Source organism: Schistocerca piceifrons, chromosome 5 (genome assembly GCF_021461385.2).
Source record: "Schistocerca piceifrons isolate TAMUIC-IGC-003096 chromosome 5, iqSchPice1.1, whole genome shotgun sequence".
NCBI classification, from domain to species: Eukaryota; Metazoa; Arthropoda; class Insecta; order Orthoptera; family Acrididae; genus Schistocerca; species Schistocerca piceifrons.
Genome location: NC_060142.1, coordinates 534,907,207 through 534,926,808, shown reverse-complemented (window position 1 = coordinate 534,926,808; position 19,602 = coordinate 534,907,207). Strand labels below are relative to the sequence as shown.

The following is a 19,602-nucleotide window of genomic DNA, read 5'->3' as shown; positions in this document are numbered from 1 at the left end:
AGACCGCGTGAGACGACGCTTCATCCAGTCCCAAACATGCTCAATGGGGGACAGATCCGGAGATCTTGCTGGCCAGGGTAGTTGACTTACACCTTCTAGAGCACATTGGGTGGCACGGGATACATGCGGACGTGCATTGTCCTGTTGGAACAGCAAGTTCCCTTGCCGGTCTAGGAATGGTAGAACGATGGGTTCGATGACGGTCTGGATGTACCGTGCACTATTCAGTGTCCCCTCGACGATCACCAGTGGTGTACGGCCAGTGTAGGAGATCGCTCCCCACACCATGATGCCGGGTGTTGGCCCTGTGTGCCTCGGTCGTATGCAGTCCTGATTGTGGCGCTCACCTGCACTGCGCCAAACACGCATACGACCATCACTGGCACCAAGGCAGAAGCGACTCTCATCGCTGAAGACGACACGTCTCCATTCGTCCCTCCATTCACGCCTGTCGCGACACCACTGGAGGCGGGCTGCACGATGTTGGAGCGTGAGCGGAAGACGGCCTAACGGTGTGCGGGACCGCAGCCCAGCTTCATGGAGACGGTTGCGAATGGTCCTCGCCAATACCCCAGGAGCAACAGTGTCCCTAATTTGCTGGGAAGTGGCGGTGCGGTCCCCTACGGCACTGCGTAGGAGCCTACGGTCTTGGCGTGCATCCGTGCGTCGCTGCGGTCCGGTCCCAGGTCGACGGGCACGTGCACCTTCCGCCGACCACTGGCGACAACATCGATGTACTGTGGAGACCTCACGCCCCACGTGTTGAGCAATTCGGCGGTACGTCCACCCGGCCTCCCGCATGCCCACTATACGCCCTCGCTCAAAGTCCGTCAACTGCACATACGGTTCACGTCCACGCTGTCGCGGCATGCTACCAGTGTTAAGGACTGCGATGGAGCTCCGTATGCCACGGCAAACTGGCTGACACTGACGGCGGCGGTGCACAAATGCTGCGCAGCTAGCGCCATTCGACGGCCAACACCGCAGTTCCTGGTGTGTCCGCTGTGCTGTGCGTGTGATCATTGCTTGTACAGCCCTCTCGCAGTGTCCGGATCAAGTATGGTGGGTCTGACACACCGGTGTCAATGTGTTCTTTTTTCCATTTCCAGGAGTGTATTTTCAGAATTCAGATATGAGTAAAAGATATGTATCATAACAAATATCTGTTACACCTAACATAATTTATAGATTGTGCTGACAATAGAAATTAACAAACTTTAGACAGCAAAGAGACTGCAGAATTTAAAAGAGTTGTTTCCTTTTCTAAGTGGAACTGCATGTTAGCTCTATCACTTATGATGGGGAGAAATCAACGAGGATATGCCCTTAGATATGATGTATATACATAATCGACTAACATAGAGATATGACTGCTGCACCATCTAACAGGAGGGCATACATTGTAACATACAATATGGGGACATTCAGAGTTACAATAGTGGGTGTGTACAGAGGAATAAGACAAATGTAACACAGAAGACAGATTATAGAACCTGGTATGAATAATGCTATGGCAGAAGTGGATTACCTTGATATATACGTACAAAAGGAGGAGGTAGAGTTGTAAATATTATTAACAGGATAATGTACCCTTATTTGCATGTATGTATGGTGTGATGGAAAGGATAGATGGACCTAGTGCAAAAAGGGTGACCTATTCCTCGGGGAAAAGGAAGATGCATAAATAGGGAGAATATAACTGTGGAAAGAGGTGTATCTTGATGGTTACTACCTAGGCTGGTACCATTAGCCTCGATCAAATTAGGTGACTTTCCCTGAATTGGTCAATCTGTTCCATATGCTGATTTAATGTTGATATAATAAAGTGATAAGTGTGAGTTTTATATGCTGTTCTCCAGGTCTGGAAAAGGAAACTGATTTCAGAATGTCCAGCAACAAATCCTTTCTCATTGTTCAAACAATGGAAAATCCGGGATGGACTGTAACAATTGTGAGAAGGAAAGTTGTTGCTCCCCATATAGTGGAGATGCTGAGTCGCAGATAGGCACTTGTTACTTTTTCAGTGTTCGAAACTTGTAACTCATCTGGTTCGGTGGCAGTTTATAGAGGATGGAAGTGTTTCATGAAATTGGCCTCATAACAATGAATGTAGTGCTCTCTGTTACAACTACATTGGGCAAATCCAACTATAGCCCTGAGAGTTTTTAGACTGTCATATACTCCTTCAAGGGGAATTTTTATTTTTCAAATTTTTAGTGGAGCTGACAGGTCATATGGTTGGGTTTACAAGAATTTTCTATGGGAGGTTTGGGATAAATTAATCCAAGGAAATGGTTCAATTTAAATGTGGAATTTTCACAAGCAAAGGTGATCACTATGTCATCTTGCTACCCTCTCTACTTGGCATCAGCAGTAAGATGGTAGGAACAAGTCAGTTCTGTAGGGTCTGCCGAATAACTTCATCCTCTGGCACCTTGGCGACGAACCCATCAGTCTTCGGGATCTATCTTCTTTCTCCCTTAGCTCCTATTGTCCGTAGTCTTCCTTTCCTTTCCTGTCTTCTCCTCCTGGAGTAACTGGGCTATCCTCCCCCTTTACCATATTCAACAGCTTCCATCGTGGAACCCTCCTTATATCCACTTATTAAAACCTGTATTCACAAGCTTGTCCAAGGTGTAGCACATGACCAGTAATTTCCAAAAGTTTTATGAGCATGGCTAGAAAAGCCTGAATTCTGGAACAAATACACTCAATAGATGAAATATGGATCATTTGATTAAATGGCTACTGGACTATAGCTCCTAGTAGTGAGTGTTGCAAGAGTGAAAACCATTAAAAGTTGTAAAAAATTGTTAAGGATCCTTGTGGGTAGCAAATACGAGGGTTGGAACTTTAATAGTGGCAACTATTTATTTATGACTTCCACATCACTGGCAACGGGTTATACATAATGCTGGTGACTACTTTGAAGGTTAGTAGAACTTTGAAACCTATATCTATTTTGTATGAGCTGTAAATAAATAGTTGCCATTATTAAAGTTCCAACCCTCATATTTGTTATCCAAGATCCCATTTCCATAGTAAGGGTGATTATCTGGTAGAAATGTTAAGGAACTTAGTCAATGTGAAGCATGTACCTATGATTAATAGTTTCCACTAAATGGTGGAGCATTCCACACTTAATAAATATGAATAAATGTGTTCATTGAAAATGTGAGATAATTACAACTGTAATGGTATACTAACGAGGCGAATAATTTTTAATACTTGTAGTGAAGTTGGAACTTGTTGTTCCGTTAATGTTGCAACGCAGAGACTACATCATTCACCTAAGGGGAGAAATCTGTAGCGAATATATTACTTTGATGAAGTGATGAGTTGCACAAGCATTTTTCAAATCGATGAATGGTAAACATCACAATAAAAAGTTTATTTTTGTAGTGTATGAGATACTCCACAGTTTGGATGTATGTTTTATTTATGCACATTTGTCATGAGATAGATGGATGCAGCTTATCTGCAAGCTGGAATGACGATAATCATTGTACTATGTTCGCAGTACCTGGTGGTTGTGTGGCTTATTCCTTGTCACTGACTCCTGCCTTGGAAATGTGGTGCATGCCATAGAGGAAGAGTGACAAGAGAAAAGTAGTTGTGTAGATACATTCAATTAGCATCTGTTAATGAAGACAGAACATTTTTGGACTTCGACCATATCAATGTTTTTGTGATGTTCCACACAAGGCAATAACTTCGTAATGCACAGTTATTGTAAACATGGATGCAATATACAAGTCAATGTTAATGATAAGCCTTATTCTGAGAGTTGATTGTTGTATTTGTACACTTAACTTCCAACATGAGCGGCAGCATTTCAAGAAAGGAAGTCTCATCAGATGAAGTTGGCAAGTATGCTGTAATAATAAGGTGAGCAAGATTAAAGAAAAGGAAATCGTTGGTTATCAAGCAGACTTCACTCTGCCATCTGATATCACTGTAAAGAACAAGCAGAACATCACACTGTACATGCTCCTGCAAGGACACTAACCACATCAGATGTCGCTGGTGTAGTGCTGTGCATGCACTGCAGAGGTGGTGACAGTGTCACTTTCCCTTTTACAGGTGTCCTTGTTTACTTCTGTATTCATTCTAAGCTACAAGACTATCATGTTTGTCATTGATCTCGTCCAATTATTATACATATTTTTTACAGTTATCTTTTCTTCAGTGCTTTGAGTCCATCACTGTGGGGGCTAGTTCCCTTCTTCTTTTTGTTGCACCAGTATTTCAAATGTCACTTTGTGAATTCACTTTTTAATTCATTGGTACATATGCTCTACAGTTCCTTCTTCTAGGTGCTTCAGTCTGTTTGCTACATGCGATTTATAAAGAAATTGAATACACCCTTGTTCAAACCATCTACATTGAATTTCATAGTGTCCACTCATTGTACTCACAGGAATATTTGCCTCTTTAATTTGTCTTTGTCCCTCAGATGTTACTACCACTTTTGCACCTGACAAGAAGTTCTCTGAACCTTAGTCTGCATCCCTGCACATTCTAACATTGTTATGTTCTTATACTTGAATTTTTATTTTGAATGATATAGTCACTGACCTGACATTTCCAGAAGGACTCTACCAAGCACACTTGCACATCTACTTGTGAGGAAAGAAACCATTTCAGGCAACTCCACATACCATAACTCAGAGAACAAAGTCCCATTTATGAGTGTAGACAAATGTACATGCCTTCTTCCAAGGGGAAAAACGTGCCCCTGCTAAGGGGAAAAACATGCCCCTGCTCCACTGGACTGCAAGTTTGCTTAATAAACTGTCCATCGAACAAATATGGGACATGATTTGTCAGCAATTTGTTCAGTATGGTCCTCCAGGGATCACTACTGGTGCTTTGTGACCTTGTCTATACACTGAGGACAGGGAAATCCCCCAAGAAGATTGAAGCCTCAACATTTAGAATCTCTGATAGCAGGATCAGGAGGGTCCATGTCATATTGGTAATTAGAAGTCACATACAGGAAATTGGTCCTCTTAAATGATTAGGCATGTCAATTACCTAAGGTGCAGTTAAGAAAGATAGTGAGATAGAATGATTTATTGCTTATGTTCATGAATTACTTCTATGGTTCATGACGTGTGAAGCACAAATGTAGCTAAAGTCTCATTTACCTTGCATATAATCTTGTGAGGAGAAAAACTGAAACAACAAATTACAGTCTCCTATCTCTCAGTCAACGAGTGCTACAAAAAATGTAAAGTGTGAATATACTATGTCCAAATGGGAGATAATTTTACATATAGTTAATAAACAAATTTGTGTATAACACTGATCGTTATATGAAACTAAAGAACGACAAAATATTTTATGCAAACCTGTATTCACAAAAAGTAAACTGCCATTTTGTATTCCAACAAGCAGTTCATTTTTCTTCCTTGTTGAGAACGTAAGGCATGTGCACGAATCCAGCTTGATTAACAGCCAAAATCTGAAACAGTGTTCAATTATTTTTCCTTCAGTTGAGGAAGACTTAGGTGCATTTCAGTAAAAGACTGTTGAAGCAAATTACAAACACTGAAACACATTGTTCTCCACCCTAAAGCTACTGGATTTTTAAACCATATGTAATAAGAAGCAAAACCATGATAACAAACATAATTAAAACACATTCTCCACCTGCAAGAAAATTGAATACTGGAAGATATCTAAGACACAGTTAATATTTCTATATATCTGTACTGATTACAACACATGTTTATTTCAGGTTTACATGATATCCACATCCACCTCCGTAGTTGAGATCGCTAATGTACTTTAGTCAATGGCACTCGATGCAAAGGTAGTCAATGTGGATCCTGGTGAATTTTCATCATCAGTATTTGCTGAGCAAGAGCAGGAGAGATGATACTGTACAGTTCCTGGTTGTCAGTCTTTCACACAATGTTCTGGGTTAAATTCCAAACCTTTCTGCAGTGTCTTGTGTGGTGTGATCTTGCGACACTGTTGATGGTAATCTGTCTGTTAGATGGGGACGTTAAGACTGGCCCTATCTGAGAGGAGTAGCATAGCATTTCACAATCTCTCTTCTTTCACCATCTTACGACACAAACAGGACACTCCGCTATACATACACCCATTACAGTTTCCTTCACTCATCAAATACGCGTAAAGACGCAACCCACACACTTCATGAGGGAAAGTGCTATTGTGCACAGAGGAGGAAAAGCTTTTTCAACTAGACAACTAAACCTTCCCCTTGGGGTCTCCCAGCCATCCACACCATACATTTTTGGGTATTTATGATATGCATGACTTCATTAAACATGTCAACAGATTTCACTAAATGTTCTTCTTTAATTTTTATGTTCATATTAGCCTGAACAACTTTAGAAAGCCTAAAATAAAAAATAAAAAAAATAAAAAAAAATAAAAAAAAGTGAACAGTCACAACAAACGTTTGAAACACAAAATCCTGTAAATACTCTGTACAACAGCAGAAAATTAAAAAAGACCTTTTTACTATTATTTTGTCTAAATAATTGTAATTTTTTTGTCAAATCTCAATCCACATATACTGTTCAATTACTCCTACCAAGAAATAATAGCCACCAAAAACAGGAAAATTGGGTTTCAAATTTCTAAAAGGAATTTCCACATATTCTTCAATTCAGAAAACATGTTGAACAATCTACAACATCTAACCGGATAGAGAATAAAACCTACTCACCAAGTGGCGGCAGAACACACACATAAAAAGACTGTTATGATTTGCAAACTTTCGGAGCCAGTGGATTCTTCTTTAGGCAGAAGGGTTGAAGTTGAATGGGGAGTGGAAGGAAGAAGGGTGAAGGAAAAGGACTTGAGAGGTCTAGGAAAAAGGGTAGATTTTGGGAAAGTCACCCAGAACCGTGGGTCAGGGGAGACAGATTTGAAAATCTGAGAGCTTAAATGTTGAAGACATAGTAATATGCAAGACAGAGATTACTACTAAAACATTGTACATGAGTTAATAAGAGTGAAAAGATAAGTGCATTGTATGTAACAGAGGTGGGAGGACGGCAGTGAAAAATAGATGGGAAAGACAATGAAAGGTGTGGAAAACTAAAACAGAGTGAAGCAAAAAGTAATTACAGAGAAGAAAGGCTGAGACAGAAGAAATTAAAGTAAATTAGGGCCAGCTGGGTGGTGAGAACCAAGGACATGTTGTAGTGCTAGTTCCCACCTGCGGAGTTCTGAGAAACTGGTATCTGGGGGAAGAATCCAGATGGCACGTGTGGTGAAACAGGTGCCTAGGTCATGACTGTCATGTTGTAGAGCATGCTCTGCAACAGGATATTGCGAGTTGCCAGTATACACCCTCTGCCTATGCCCATTCATCCTAATTGATAACCTGGTGGTAGTCATACCGATTTAGAAGGCCGGACAGTGTTTACATAATAGCTGGTATATGACGTGTCATTTCCCACGTGGCTCTCCCTTTGATAGTATATGTTTGCCAGTTACAGGGCTATAAGGTCATGGTAGGAGGGTGCATAGGGCAAGTTTTGCAGGGGGGATAGTTACAGGGGAAGGAGCCATAGGGTAGTAAGATGGGAGCAGGAGCACACTGCCCGACAAGAATACTGCGGAGATTGGGAGGGTGACTGAAAGCTATTCTAGACGTGGTGGGCAAAATTTCAGACAGAATGGATCCAATTTCAGGGGACAATTTTAGGAAGTCATGGCCCTGTCGAAGCAGCTGATTAACACATTCCAGACTAGGATAACATGAGTCACCAATGGTATGCTCTGAAGCTGTTTTGAGGAGAGATCAGCAGTATCAGGACTGGATGTGATGGCCCGGGAAATCTGCTTTTAAACTAGGGTGGTGGGGTAATTACGTACAGTGAAGGCTGAGGTGAGAATGGTGGTGTATTGCTGTAAAGAGTCTGCATTTGAACAAATAATTTGCATCGGATGCCAAGGGAGTATGGGATGGAACGTTTGACATGGAAAGGACGATAATTGTCAAAATGTAAGGACTGTTGTTTGTTGGTAGGTTTAATGTGGACAGAAATGTGTAGCTGGGCTTTGGTGAGGACAAGATCAACATAAATGGAAGTGGCATGGGATTTGGAATAGAACCATGTGAAATTTAATTGGGAGAAGGTATTCAGAAAGTCCAGGAATTTTAACATGTCAGCCACACCATGAGTCCATATGGTAAAGATGTCATCAATGTATCTAATCCAAACCATGGGCTGAAGAATTATGGATCCCAAGAAAGCCCCATCCCAGTGACCCTTGAAAAGGTTGGCATGGGAAAGAGCCATCCTGGTTCGCATGGTCATACCCCTGATCTGTTTGTATGTCTGCCCCTCAAAGGTGAAGTATTTGTTAGTAAGAATAAAGTTGATTAAGGTGAGTAGGAAGGATGTAACTTTGTAATTTTGAGGTTGGGTTGCAATGTGATATTTGCAATTGATATTACGTGTTGGTTAGTAGGTTGGTTGGTTTAAAAGAGAGGCGGGGGGACCAAACTGCTAAGTCATCGGTCCCTCGTCCCAATTAAAATAATTCCACAAGGGTGAGAGTAAAATAATCGAGACATACAAAACACAGCTGGTAAAAAGGAGAAAACCACAAGACTGAAAGAAGGGTGACAAACACTAAAATGGACTAAATCGGACAAGAAAACCACAGAGAGACACAAGAAACATGTAGAAGAAATCAAAACAAGACAGCAGATTACCATGGCTGGCTGATCATGAGAATAAACAGGGTCTTCTATTCCACTATATTTCCTTCTTGCTGGAGAAATCTGCAGTCTGGTAAACAAGGCAAATGGTGATCTCTGCAACTGACACAGATAGGAGGTGGGGCACAGGGAGTATTGGGATGTGAAAGCCGTCCACCATCCCGACAGGCAACACTGGAAGTACAGCGGGAAGACATATGGCTGAACGTCCAGCACTTAAAGCACCACATTGGGGGAGGGATATATGGCTTTACATCACAGCAGTAGACTATCGCCTTGAACTTCTCAGGTAATGTGTCACCCTCGAAGGCCAAGATGAAGGCACTGGTGGCAACCCAACTATCCCTTGGACCCCGATGGATGTGCTAGATGAAATGCACCTCACCACTCTAAATTGGCATGCAGCTCATCGTCAGACTGCAAAAGAAGGTCCCTGTGAAATATGATACCCTGGATCATATTTAAGCTCTCATGCATGATGGAAACATAAACATCCCCCAGCTTGTCACAGGCGATTAGTGCCTGTGACTGGGCAGAGAATGCTGTTTCGATCAAGACCGACCTGGCCGCATTTTGGACAAGCCCTCCACCTCCCCAAACTTGTCCTCTAAATGCTCCACAAAAAATTGAGGTTTCATTCACAAGAAAGATTCCCCATCAACTCTCGTACATACAGGGTGTTTCAAAAATGACCGGTATATTTGAAACGGCAATAAAAACTAAACGAGCAGCGATAGAAATACACCGTTTGTTGCAATATGTTTGGGACAACAGTACATTTTCAGGCGGACAAACTTTAGAAATTACAGTAGTTACAATTTTCAACAACAGATGGCGCTGCAAGTGATGTGAAAGATATAGAAGACAACGCAGTCTGTGGGTGCGCCATTCTGTATGTCGTCTTTCTGCTGTAAGCGTGTGCTGTTCACAACGTGCAAGTGTGCTGTAGACAACATGGTTTATTCCTTAGAACAGAGGATTTTTCTGGTGTTGGAATTCCACTGCCTAGAACACAGTGTTGGTGCAACAAGACGAAGTTTTCAACGGAGGTTTAATGTAACCAAAGGACCGAAAAGCGATACAATAAAGGATCTGTTTGAAAAATTTCAACGGACTGGGAACGTGACGGATGAACGTGCTGGAAAGGTAGGGCGACCGCGTACGGCAACCACAGAGGGCAACGCGCAGCTAGTGCAGCAGGTGATCCAACAGCGGCCTCGGGTTTCCGTTCGCCGTGTTGCAGCTGCGGTCCAAATGACGCCAACGTCCACGTATCGTCTCATGCGCCAGAGTTTACACCTCTATCCATACAAAATTCAAACGCGGCAACCCCTCAGCGCCGCTACCATTGCTGCACGAGAGACATTCGCTAACGATATAGTGCACAGGATTGAAGACGGCGATATGCATGTGGGCAGCATTTGGTTTACTGACGAAGCTTATTTTTACCTGGACGGCTTCGTCAATAAACAGAACTGGCGCATATGGGGAACCGAAAAGCCCCATGTTGCAGTCCCATCGTCCCTGCATCCTCAAAAAGTACTGGTCTGGGCCGCCATTTCTTCCAAAGGAATCATTGGCCCATTTTTCAGATCCGAAACGATTACTGCATCACGCTATCTGGACATTCTTCATGAATTTGTGGCGGTACAAACTGCCTTAGATGACACTGCGAACACCTCGTGGTTTATGCAAGATGGTGCCCGGCCACATCGCACGGCCGACGTCTTTAATTTCCTGAATGCATCTTTTGATGATCGTGTGATTGCTTTGGGCTATCCGAAACATACAGGAGGCGGCGTGGATTGGCCTCCCTATTCGCCAGACATGAACCCCTGTGACTTCTTTCTGTGGGGACACGTGAAAGACCAGGTGTACCGCCAGAATCCAGAAACAATTGAACAGCTGAAGCAGTACATCTCATCTGCATGTGAAGCCATTCCGCCAGACACGTTGTCAAAGGTTTCGGGTAATTTCATTCAGAGACTACGCCATATTATTGCTACGCATGGTGGATATGTGGAAAATATCGTACTATAGAGTTTCCCAGACCGCAGCGCCATCTGTTGTTGAAAATTGTAACTACTGTAATTTCGAAAGTTTGTCTGCCTGAAAATGTACTGTTGTCCCAAGCATATTGCAACAAACGGTGTATTTCTATCGCTGCTCGTTTAGTTTTTATTGCCGTTTCAAATATACCGGTCATTTTTTAAACACCCTGTATGAGGTACCAAGGTGAATAAGCTTCGCTGCCATCCTTAGCCTGGCGTTCCTCCAATGGTGTGGCTGGGGAAGGGGGGGGGGGATGATTTGTGGTCGTATTTCTTAGCATTGAAGTTAGACCTCGACCGCTTAGAGACTGCTGGTGTTTGACCACTAGCAAGAGATGAGTTACTATGCTTCATGGCATGTTATCCGCCCTGCTGCCACCCACTCCGACCAGGGGCCCTCCCCCCGGGCGCAACACAGCTGCAGTGAAGGCCATCTGGCAGGATGGCCATTGCTGGGAGTCCCGACGCCCCAGGGTGACGGGCATCTACTCCTTGGCATACGTGGGGAGTTAACGGTGCAGGCATCATCAGCGCAATCCCCGTGTGGTCAGGGGGGCTACAACCAACAGGGTACATGGCAGTCCTATCACAGTGGATTGGCTACCGTGCTGGATATCAGGTGCAAATGAGCTAAGAAGTCCATTAACATCAACAGCGCAGAAAGTGATACTGCACAGAGGTTGGAGGAAAACGCATCCAGGAAGGTGACCTCGCCCAACAGCTGGAGGTGGAGCGGAAGTACAGATCCACATCAATGAAGGATAGGAGAGGTCTCAGCACATGATGGACACTATGCACCATGTAAGGCGCCCTTCTGCAATTGGCTCGCTCTTCCAGAAAATTTTGAAAAATGGAGGTCAAACCCTACAAGGCAACACATACAGGCTCAAGTGTGTGAGACTCCTTGTAGTCGCCTCTTACGACAGGCAGGAATACCTTGGGCCTATTCTAACCCCCGGACCTGCAGGGGGGGATATTACATGTGATGGAAAGGAGGTCCTTCACCTAAGCAGCACGGTCAAATGCAGGTTTGGGGCTGAACATGAGGCCCTTAGATAATACAGATAATTCAGGAGGGGAGAGTGCTTTAGATGAGAGGTTAAGGACACTGTCCTGTTGTGACTGGTTCTTGGGATTATGGGTTATTCTTGGTCTGGCAGGCAGTTGTGAAGGCTGTGGGATGTTAAGGAGGTTGGCCAAGCTCAGTTTGTGGGACAGTAGTGGTGGTTGATGGCGTGGCTGTTTAGGGAGCTGCAGAGGGACAGGAAGGGAAATACCACTGTTCAGGTAGTTTAGGAGAAGGTGGAATAGCTTTTTGAGGTGAAATCTGTCATATTGTTGCAGTTTGAAGTTGGCTCGGCGGATGATACCATTCAAGGAAACATGAGGGGCAGATAACTACAGTATTTTGTAGAAGGAGGTAAGTCTGTTGCAGAGCATGCTCCAAAACATGACATTCGTGACCTCAGCACCTGTTTCACCACGTGCCATCTGGATTCTTCCCCTAAACACCAGTTTCTCAGAACTCTGAAGGTAGGAACTAGCACTACAACATGTCCTTGGTTCTCACCACCCATCTGGGGCCCTATTCTGTATTCCTCATACCGATCGGTGCACTAGGTTAGTCTCAGTAGCAACGTCATTTTCGGTTCTTTATCCGAATTTCCTATTCAGTAAGCTTCTGAGACCTGTTACCGAACGGTTCTCCCGCCACTTTTTCGACAATTGTACCGAGATGTTTTGGATTTCGGTACGGCCCTGTTGTTCGGTTAGCTGTGGTTTATTTGCATCTATAATTTGTTATTTTAAACATATTGAGTGGTTTTAGCTTTGGATTTAGTGATTGTGTTACTAAAGAATGAGCACAGGATGTGTCTGATTGGAAAATGAGTTCATAATAGAATATTTTCCTTTGTTAGAAATATGGTTATATTAGGTTGTTACTGTGAATGACTACAACATAAAAAAGAAGAAGAAGAAGAAGAAGTTTTTGGTCAATATTCTCTCAAAATACCTGTATTTTATGCAATTAATCGTTTAAAGATCATTAAAAATCAAGACATCAAATCTGCTTACATATATTACAACAGTCTTAGCTGAAACTTCTAGTGACTTCGTGTACTCTTTTCTGTAAATCGTTTTCTTATTAACTCTCGAAACGCATTTAAAACTTTTAAGTAACAATGCAAAGGAATTTTGTGAAGCCTGATGGAGGAAACCTCCATAAATTTCATGCATTTATGGCTTACACCCGCATCATTAGGCAACGAAGTCAGCCTGCGTCTCTTTCGCTGGGAATTACATAAAATTAAGTAGAGGTAGCCCGCAAGCTGTATGTAGCAAAGTTGGTAAGACGACAAACTGCCATGTCAAAGGACGTGGGTTTGTATACCGCTAGATGCGAAAATATTTTTTCCCCCCTTTGTGTTCGAAACGCATTCTGAGACTTCATTAATTGTCAAAGTTAAGCATTTTTCTGAAATATTCATTGTAATTTACACATAAGAGCGCGCTTTCTCATTAATGAGTATCTCCGATTTCCTGACTTCCATGTGTTCAAGAAATGAAAGATGAAATTACAGGGCGTGAAACAGCTGACAGTGATAATTCACCATTGTTTTTGAATACGTGGCGATTTCCGAGAGTGTGGTCAGACAGGAATCAAAGAGCACAACATAAATTACTGCAAATGAGACTAGCAGCAATTGTCTTTATCCTTTCGCTTGTCATAAGCATTTATCTGTGATCAAATCGTTAACAACAGTAGACAGAGATGAAAGGTTACCGCCACAATATATTCAAAGTGTACCACCATATATGAAACATTTTGATCCATCAGATGCGATGCATTTTATAAACTACAATGAACTTCTGTAGCTGCAGTCACCACACGCTCTTGAAAAGGCAATTTTTTAAATTTTGTTTTGATGAACCAAATCGTAGATGTATCAAATAGGGAAGTAGGCTGCTTCAATCGTAGATGTATCAAATAGGGAAGTAGGCTGCTTCATCATTTGGATCTCTGGGAGTAAGCTACAACCACATTTTATGCATCTTCCTATTCTTTGACACTCTTCAACAATTTTTCGGGCTCTTGGAGATGTGTTTCCGCCTATGCAACTAATTGAAGGCAGTTTATTCTCATACGAGTTTCACTTCTTTTATTTGTGTAGCATCACCACAAATAAAGAAAGCGAAATGCGGATGGCAATAAACAAACTGCCTTCAATTAGTTGCATAGATGAAATGTACCTCCATCAATTTTAAAGCAACTAAGGAACGGCGGAAAACAGAAAAAATGAATTTTTCAAGTGTTTCTATAGATGTATTTGTACAATGTGGTATTAAACTCCATTCCTAACTCATATTCCAAAACAAAATCCAAAACAAGATGGTGATGTGAATGAGAACAAAATGACACAACACAGTCAATATTCTGTCGTTATCATGCATTCATGGAAGGTCGCCGTTAGCAAAATCTGAACAGTATTATGTATTCTAACCACATTTTTCGGTACTGTGAAGAATGGCATGCCTCTGTTGGCTGCTAGCCTCTTCGAGTTCATGCCACTGTGGTGCTGCAGTGCGCATGCATGGATCTGATGCAAATTGCTTTTCATTGGTTAGTGGGAGGAGAACTGACAACAGCATGTCGGTTTGTTAGGACCATTCGGCATCACTTTCGAAATGCGTACTGAATAATGCTGGGGCTCTGTTTCAACAACAAGACCATTTGGTGTGCTCATGTACCAAACCGATCGGCAAAATGGCGGGAAGGTACAGCATAGGGCCTCTGGCCTTGATTTACGTTAATTTCTTCTGTCTCAGCATTTCTTCACAGTAGCTACTATTTTACTCACTTCATTTTAGTTTTCTATACCTTTCACTGTCTTTTCTGCCTATTTTTCACCACCCACTCCCACCTCTGTTACGTACAATGCAGTTAGTTTTTCACTCTTATTAACTCATGCGTGTTCTTTAAGTGCTAATCTCTCTCTTGCATATTGCCTTGTCTTACCCTTTTAAGCTCTCGGGTTTTCAAATCTCACCCAATGCAGTCCCCAACAATCAGTCTTTCTTTCTCATCCCGTGCGATAAGTCTCCCCTGACCCGCAGTTCTGGTTGTCTTTCCCAAAATCTACACTTTTTCCTAGACCTCTCCAGTTCTTTTCCTTCACCCTTCTTTCTTCCCCTTCCCTTCAACCCTTCTGCCTGAAGAAGCAGCCACTGGCTCAAAAAGCTTTCAAATCACCAGTCTTTTATGTGTGTGTTCTGCCACCGCTTCGGGAGTAGATTTTTTTTTCTACCCAATAAAATAATTTTCTCAATAATTGATTGCTTTTGATGTTATAATGTACAACATCTGCATCCTTAACCATTTTTCAGAATTCCATTCCAGTTTATTATGATCACAACTTCTTCTATTTGGAGGTAAGCTGCAATTTTTCTGATTTAAATTTTCATATGTACTGAAATGTTGACCAAAGCCAGTGAAGATAATTTTGTATCATTTCTAATATAACAAAGCAACCAACAGGTTAGTGGCAAGTTACATCTGTGAACCTGAAGACAACTCTAATTTGAACCCACAGCTTTCACAATCATAGCCCTACATAGTGACTCACATGACTACAACTGATGGATTACTTAAAGCTTCAATTTGCCACTCATTCCTCTCCATTATCCCATAATCGTAATATTCATTATGAATTATTAATTATTGTTAGACCATGTAGAATGGTCTTGGTGTTGTATGAATAACAGTAATGTGATCTTGGTGAACAGATGATTGGAGATTACACAAAACAGAAAATTTGAGACTAAGTGGCAAACTAACATCATCAGGGTCTCTACTTCCATTAGAGTGTATGAATTATTATGTTTTATTTACATAGTGTCATCCTTTTCCCAAAAGTACATGTCTAGATAACTGAACTACCAATGTATCTGGAGATTCAAGGTTATACACAATGTAATACTATATGGGTAACTAACTGACCTCTGGCTTCTGTGATACTTATTCTGGTCTAGACAAACTATTTATGCTTACAATTTCATCTCTTTTATAAGTCATGATCTTTCTCATCAGATTCCTTGAGGCTAGAAGGGATTTCATGTCTCATACTACTTTATCAAATGATATGGATAGATAAATGTAGCGAACCAGTCGTAGTTTAACATTGAAACCATGATGATATGTTTAGTATTTTTAGCCCCCACTTGATGACCCACTGTACTGCTTTCATGAGAAAAGACAAACCAAATCGTAGAGTAACAATATTCATTGTAAAAATAAAACTACAAATCTGTAGCACCTAGCAGCTATAAAGTTAAAGGAACTGAAGAATTTTTAGCAATACACCTACAACGGGAAAAATGAATTACTCGTGTGTACAGAGAACCTGGAACCTAACACATTTATCTAATAAATATCAAAAACTGACAGCTGTAAGGTCATCTCCCATTTATGTTATAGGCTACAGTTTTGGCAATGTAATACGCCATCATCAGGCCTGAAGCAACAAATTTACAGTATTATTAACAACCAGAATTATGTAAATAATGATACTATCATTAGGTACACGAAATCATATGTGTCATTAATTAATAAGCCTTGTACGTTTGCAACATGAAGCCACCAGTATAGTCCACAGCTAGTTCGCCCTCACAGGGCCAGATTTGGTATCCCATCGTAGAGATTGGTATCTTGATTAGTCTGATCATTATATAATTTTGTAATGCATATGCATACTAACATTTCATCTGTAGTACAAATCTGAAGTTGTACAGCCTTCCTTGAAACGTAGGACAACTGGCAATTTATTTGTGACTGGTTGTTTACTTCACGGCATTTAAATGTACGGAACACTATTATAGATGTTGACATGATAATAAGTCATCTATTTATTTTGTTTACCTACAAGAATGCTTAAGTGTTTGTATATACACCTACTGACAGACATACAAGTGTGCATCAAAATCAGTATGATGCGCTGTTAACAGATCAGATTGGGTTTTTCATCGTAGACATTATTACCCCAGTTAGCAAGTTTTTTACTTTGTTGGGATATGCATGTGTGCGTTAACATCACTCCCTCATAATGTTGTGGACTGGCACTTTTCTTGCAATCATTTATTTACTTCAAGTGAGTACAATGCACAACTCACTACCACGGATGTCAATCTGATTAAAGTCTTTTGTTATTTCTGTTGCTTAGAGTACAACTAGACATTTGTAAAAAAGTCAATACATGGACGTACAAATAAGTTTTATTTTACTGTAACTGACAATACTGTCACTTGCTGACTTGTTGTCATACACACAATTTTGCCTATTATGTTCCATTATATGATGAACATATACACATATGTTGATGTACACATATGGTTCTGAACATATATGTTCTCCGTTTTACTCTAGTACTATGTTTATGTACCCATTTTCACACTTTGACTTCTTGTCAATGCAGAGATAGATAAGTCCCTGTTAATATTTAGTAGAGAGCAACTTTTAAGTGCATACTTACCGTTACGTAACACTAGCATTTTTCGGGACTGGACTGGACTTTTCTATACCTTGAACACTATTGCTATTCTGACCCATATAGTGGTCACTATTTTATTATCTTATGTGATTTATATCAGTTTTATTCATTATAACCTGGTGTCGTTTCATGAGGTTTGAATAATACTCCTGAACAGATGACTGTTAGCTTCCACATTATATTTAGGTACCTATTTAAGGCATCTTCAATTGCAATTGCAATGGAGGGTGCCCTTACCAACCATGATAGAGGTGACTATGGTTACTGCTATTCAAATAATTTGCTACTTAGTACACATATAAGGTTTATCTTCATGTAGAGTTGTGTGCTCTGACTGGGACAGTTTTTGTGTTTCATTATAGGGGTTAATGTCCTAGTTAGCTGGTTCGTAACTCTTGTTTTGTAATGCATATGCGAATTAACATCCCTTCTATGACACAGCTCCTGAGGTTTATAGACTTTATTCAAATGTAGGACAATTCCACTTTACTTATATTTCCCTACTTGATGTGTATATAGTATAAAATACACTACAGTAATCTTTGTTCTGATTAAAGCCCAGTGTTTACTTCTATGTGGAACATACTTTATTCCTATTGCACTCTACTCACTTGACAGCATATCACTACAAGGACTGTCGCTACAAATAACAGATATTGTTCAGGCATATAGTTCATTTCACTCTTTCCACTCTCCAATGCCAAGTCTACTTTGCTTTTTGATAACGTATAACCAGTATGAATTGCATTATTGCGACTATTGAAATTGCAATATTTATTGAATTGAAATTACCCCGACCTATGTTTAAGATTTACTTGTAGTGAGCCTAGTCTTCCATCTTTTTGTTTACTCATTTTATTGTCATTTTAACTTTTTGGTGGCATAATCAGAACATACACTTTATAAACAGTTTAATCACTTCTGGGTGCTCCTCATTTTTCATATCTACATAATAAACATAGATTTTTGTGTTACCTTCATATTTGGTAACTTCATACTGCAAACCTACTCATATTTACTGATTAGTTACGAATATGATTTCGTGTATCTGCATTTATTATCCTTATTCTATAAGGAGCATTCAAATGAAACCCTATCACTAGTGTAAAGTAATGGTAATGATTTTATTAACTCAAAAATGTAGTTATACACAGTAGACATACTCAAAAATAGAATGAGATTTTCACTCTGCAGCAGAGTGTGCACTGATATGAAACTTCCTGGCAGATTAAAACTGTGTGCCGGACCGAGATTCGAACTCGGGACCTTTGCCTTTCGCGGGCAAGTGCTCTACCAACTGAGCTATCCAAACACTACTCACGCCCCGTCCTCACAGCTTTACTTCCGTGCTTGGGTAGCTCAGTTGGTAGAGCACTTGCCCGCGAAAGGCAAAGGTCCCGAGTTCGAGTCTAGGTCCAGCACACAGCTTTAAATCGATGTCTGTGAATAGCGGTCAAAACACTTGAAAGCACACGGTGAGAGGTTAGGACTTTACGGTGGATGTTCCAGCATTTCCCACCAAAACTGCTGCAATGTTGTCTTCACTGCATTGACCGTGTTTGGGCAGGCATTATCATCATGAGGATAATGCCATTGGACAACATGCCTCAGCGTTTCAACTTGATGGCTCGTCTAAGGTTTTGTAAAGTGGCGTGATAACGTTGGGCATTGATGGTGGTTCCCCATTCCAGGAACTCTGCAACAGTGGGCCCAGTGGTCAAAAAAGGACATAATGACCTTACCAAAACTAGTGTGCACGGTCTTTGATTTCTTTGTAGGTGATGGAAGTCGCATGTTTCCACTGCTTGCTCTTATGCTTGCTTTCTGGTTCAAAATGGTGACCTCATGTTTCACCACCTGTGACAATACACGACAGAAAGCCATATTCCTCCTCACGATAACTTTGCAGATGACTCAAAGACAGTGCCACTCAAGTATTGCGCTGTTCAGCAATCAGTTGGTGGGGAACCCACTGTGCACAGATTTTTCGAAATTTCAGGTGTTGATGCATTATGGTGTTTCTAGTACCTTCCGTCGCAGAAGTCGAACACGCGCCAGAACAAATGGGCGTGGTCAGCCCATAGAGGGCTCCGCCTCCGCGGTGGCTATTCCGCGCAGCGGCTCTCGTGCAGCGAGGGCGCCACCGCTATGCCACGTGCAGACAGCAGCCAATAGCCGCTCCCTCCGGTTTCGTATATAGGGACCCGCTCTGCCCTAGTCCAGTCAGTCTGGTACTCGCTCTGGATTTTGTTTCTATCTTGGCGGTACTGCGTTCTGGTCGTTTCTCGTT

At 41.5% G+C, this 19,602-nt stretch overlaps 1 protein-coding gene and 1 non-coding gene across 5 annotated transcripts in view; both read right to left on the bottom strand.

The window, feature by feature from the left end:
• LOC124797966 (TBC1 domain family member 31) overlaps positions 1 to 19,602 on the bottom strand; it is a 308,974-nt gene that overhangs the window by 252,018 nt on the left and 37,354 nt on the right. For all 4 annotated transcript variants that reach the window (XM_047261131.1, XM_047261132.1, XM_047261129.1 and 1 more), the window contains exon 4: positions 5,355 to 5,467. In XM_047261131.1, coding sequence (XP_047117087.1) covers positions 5,355 to 5,467 — 113 coding nt within the window. The remainder of the gene's footprint in view (positions 1 to 5,354; positions 5,468 to 19,602) is intronic.
• On the bottom strand, positions 18,550 to 18,624 carry Trnas-cga. The gene has a single exon. It is a non-coding gene; the product is annotated as a tRNA-Ser (tRNA).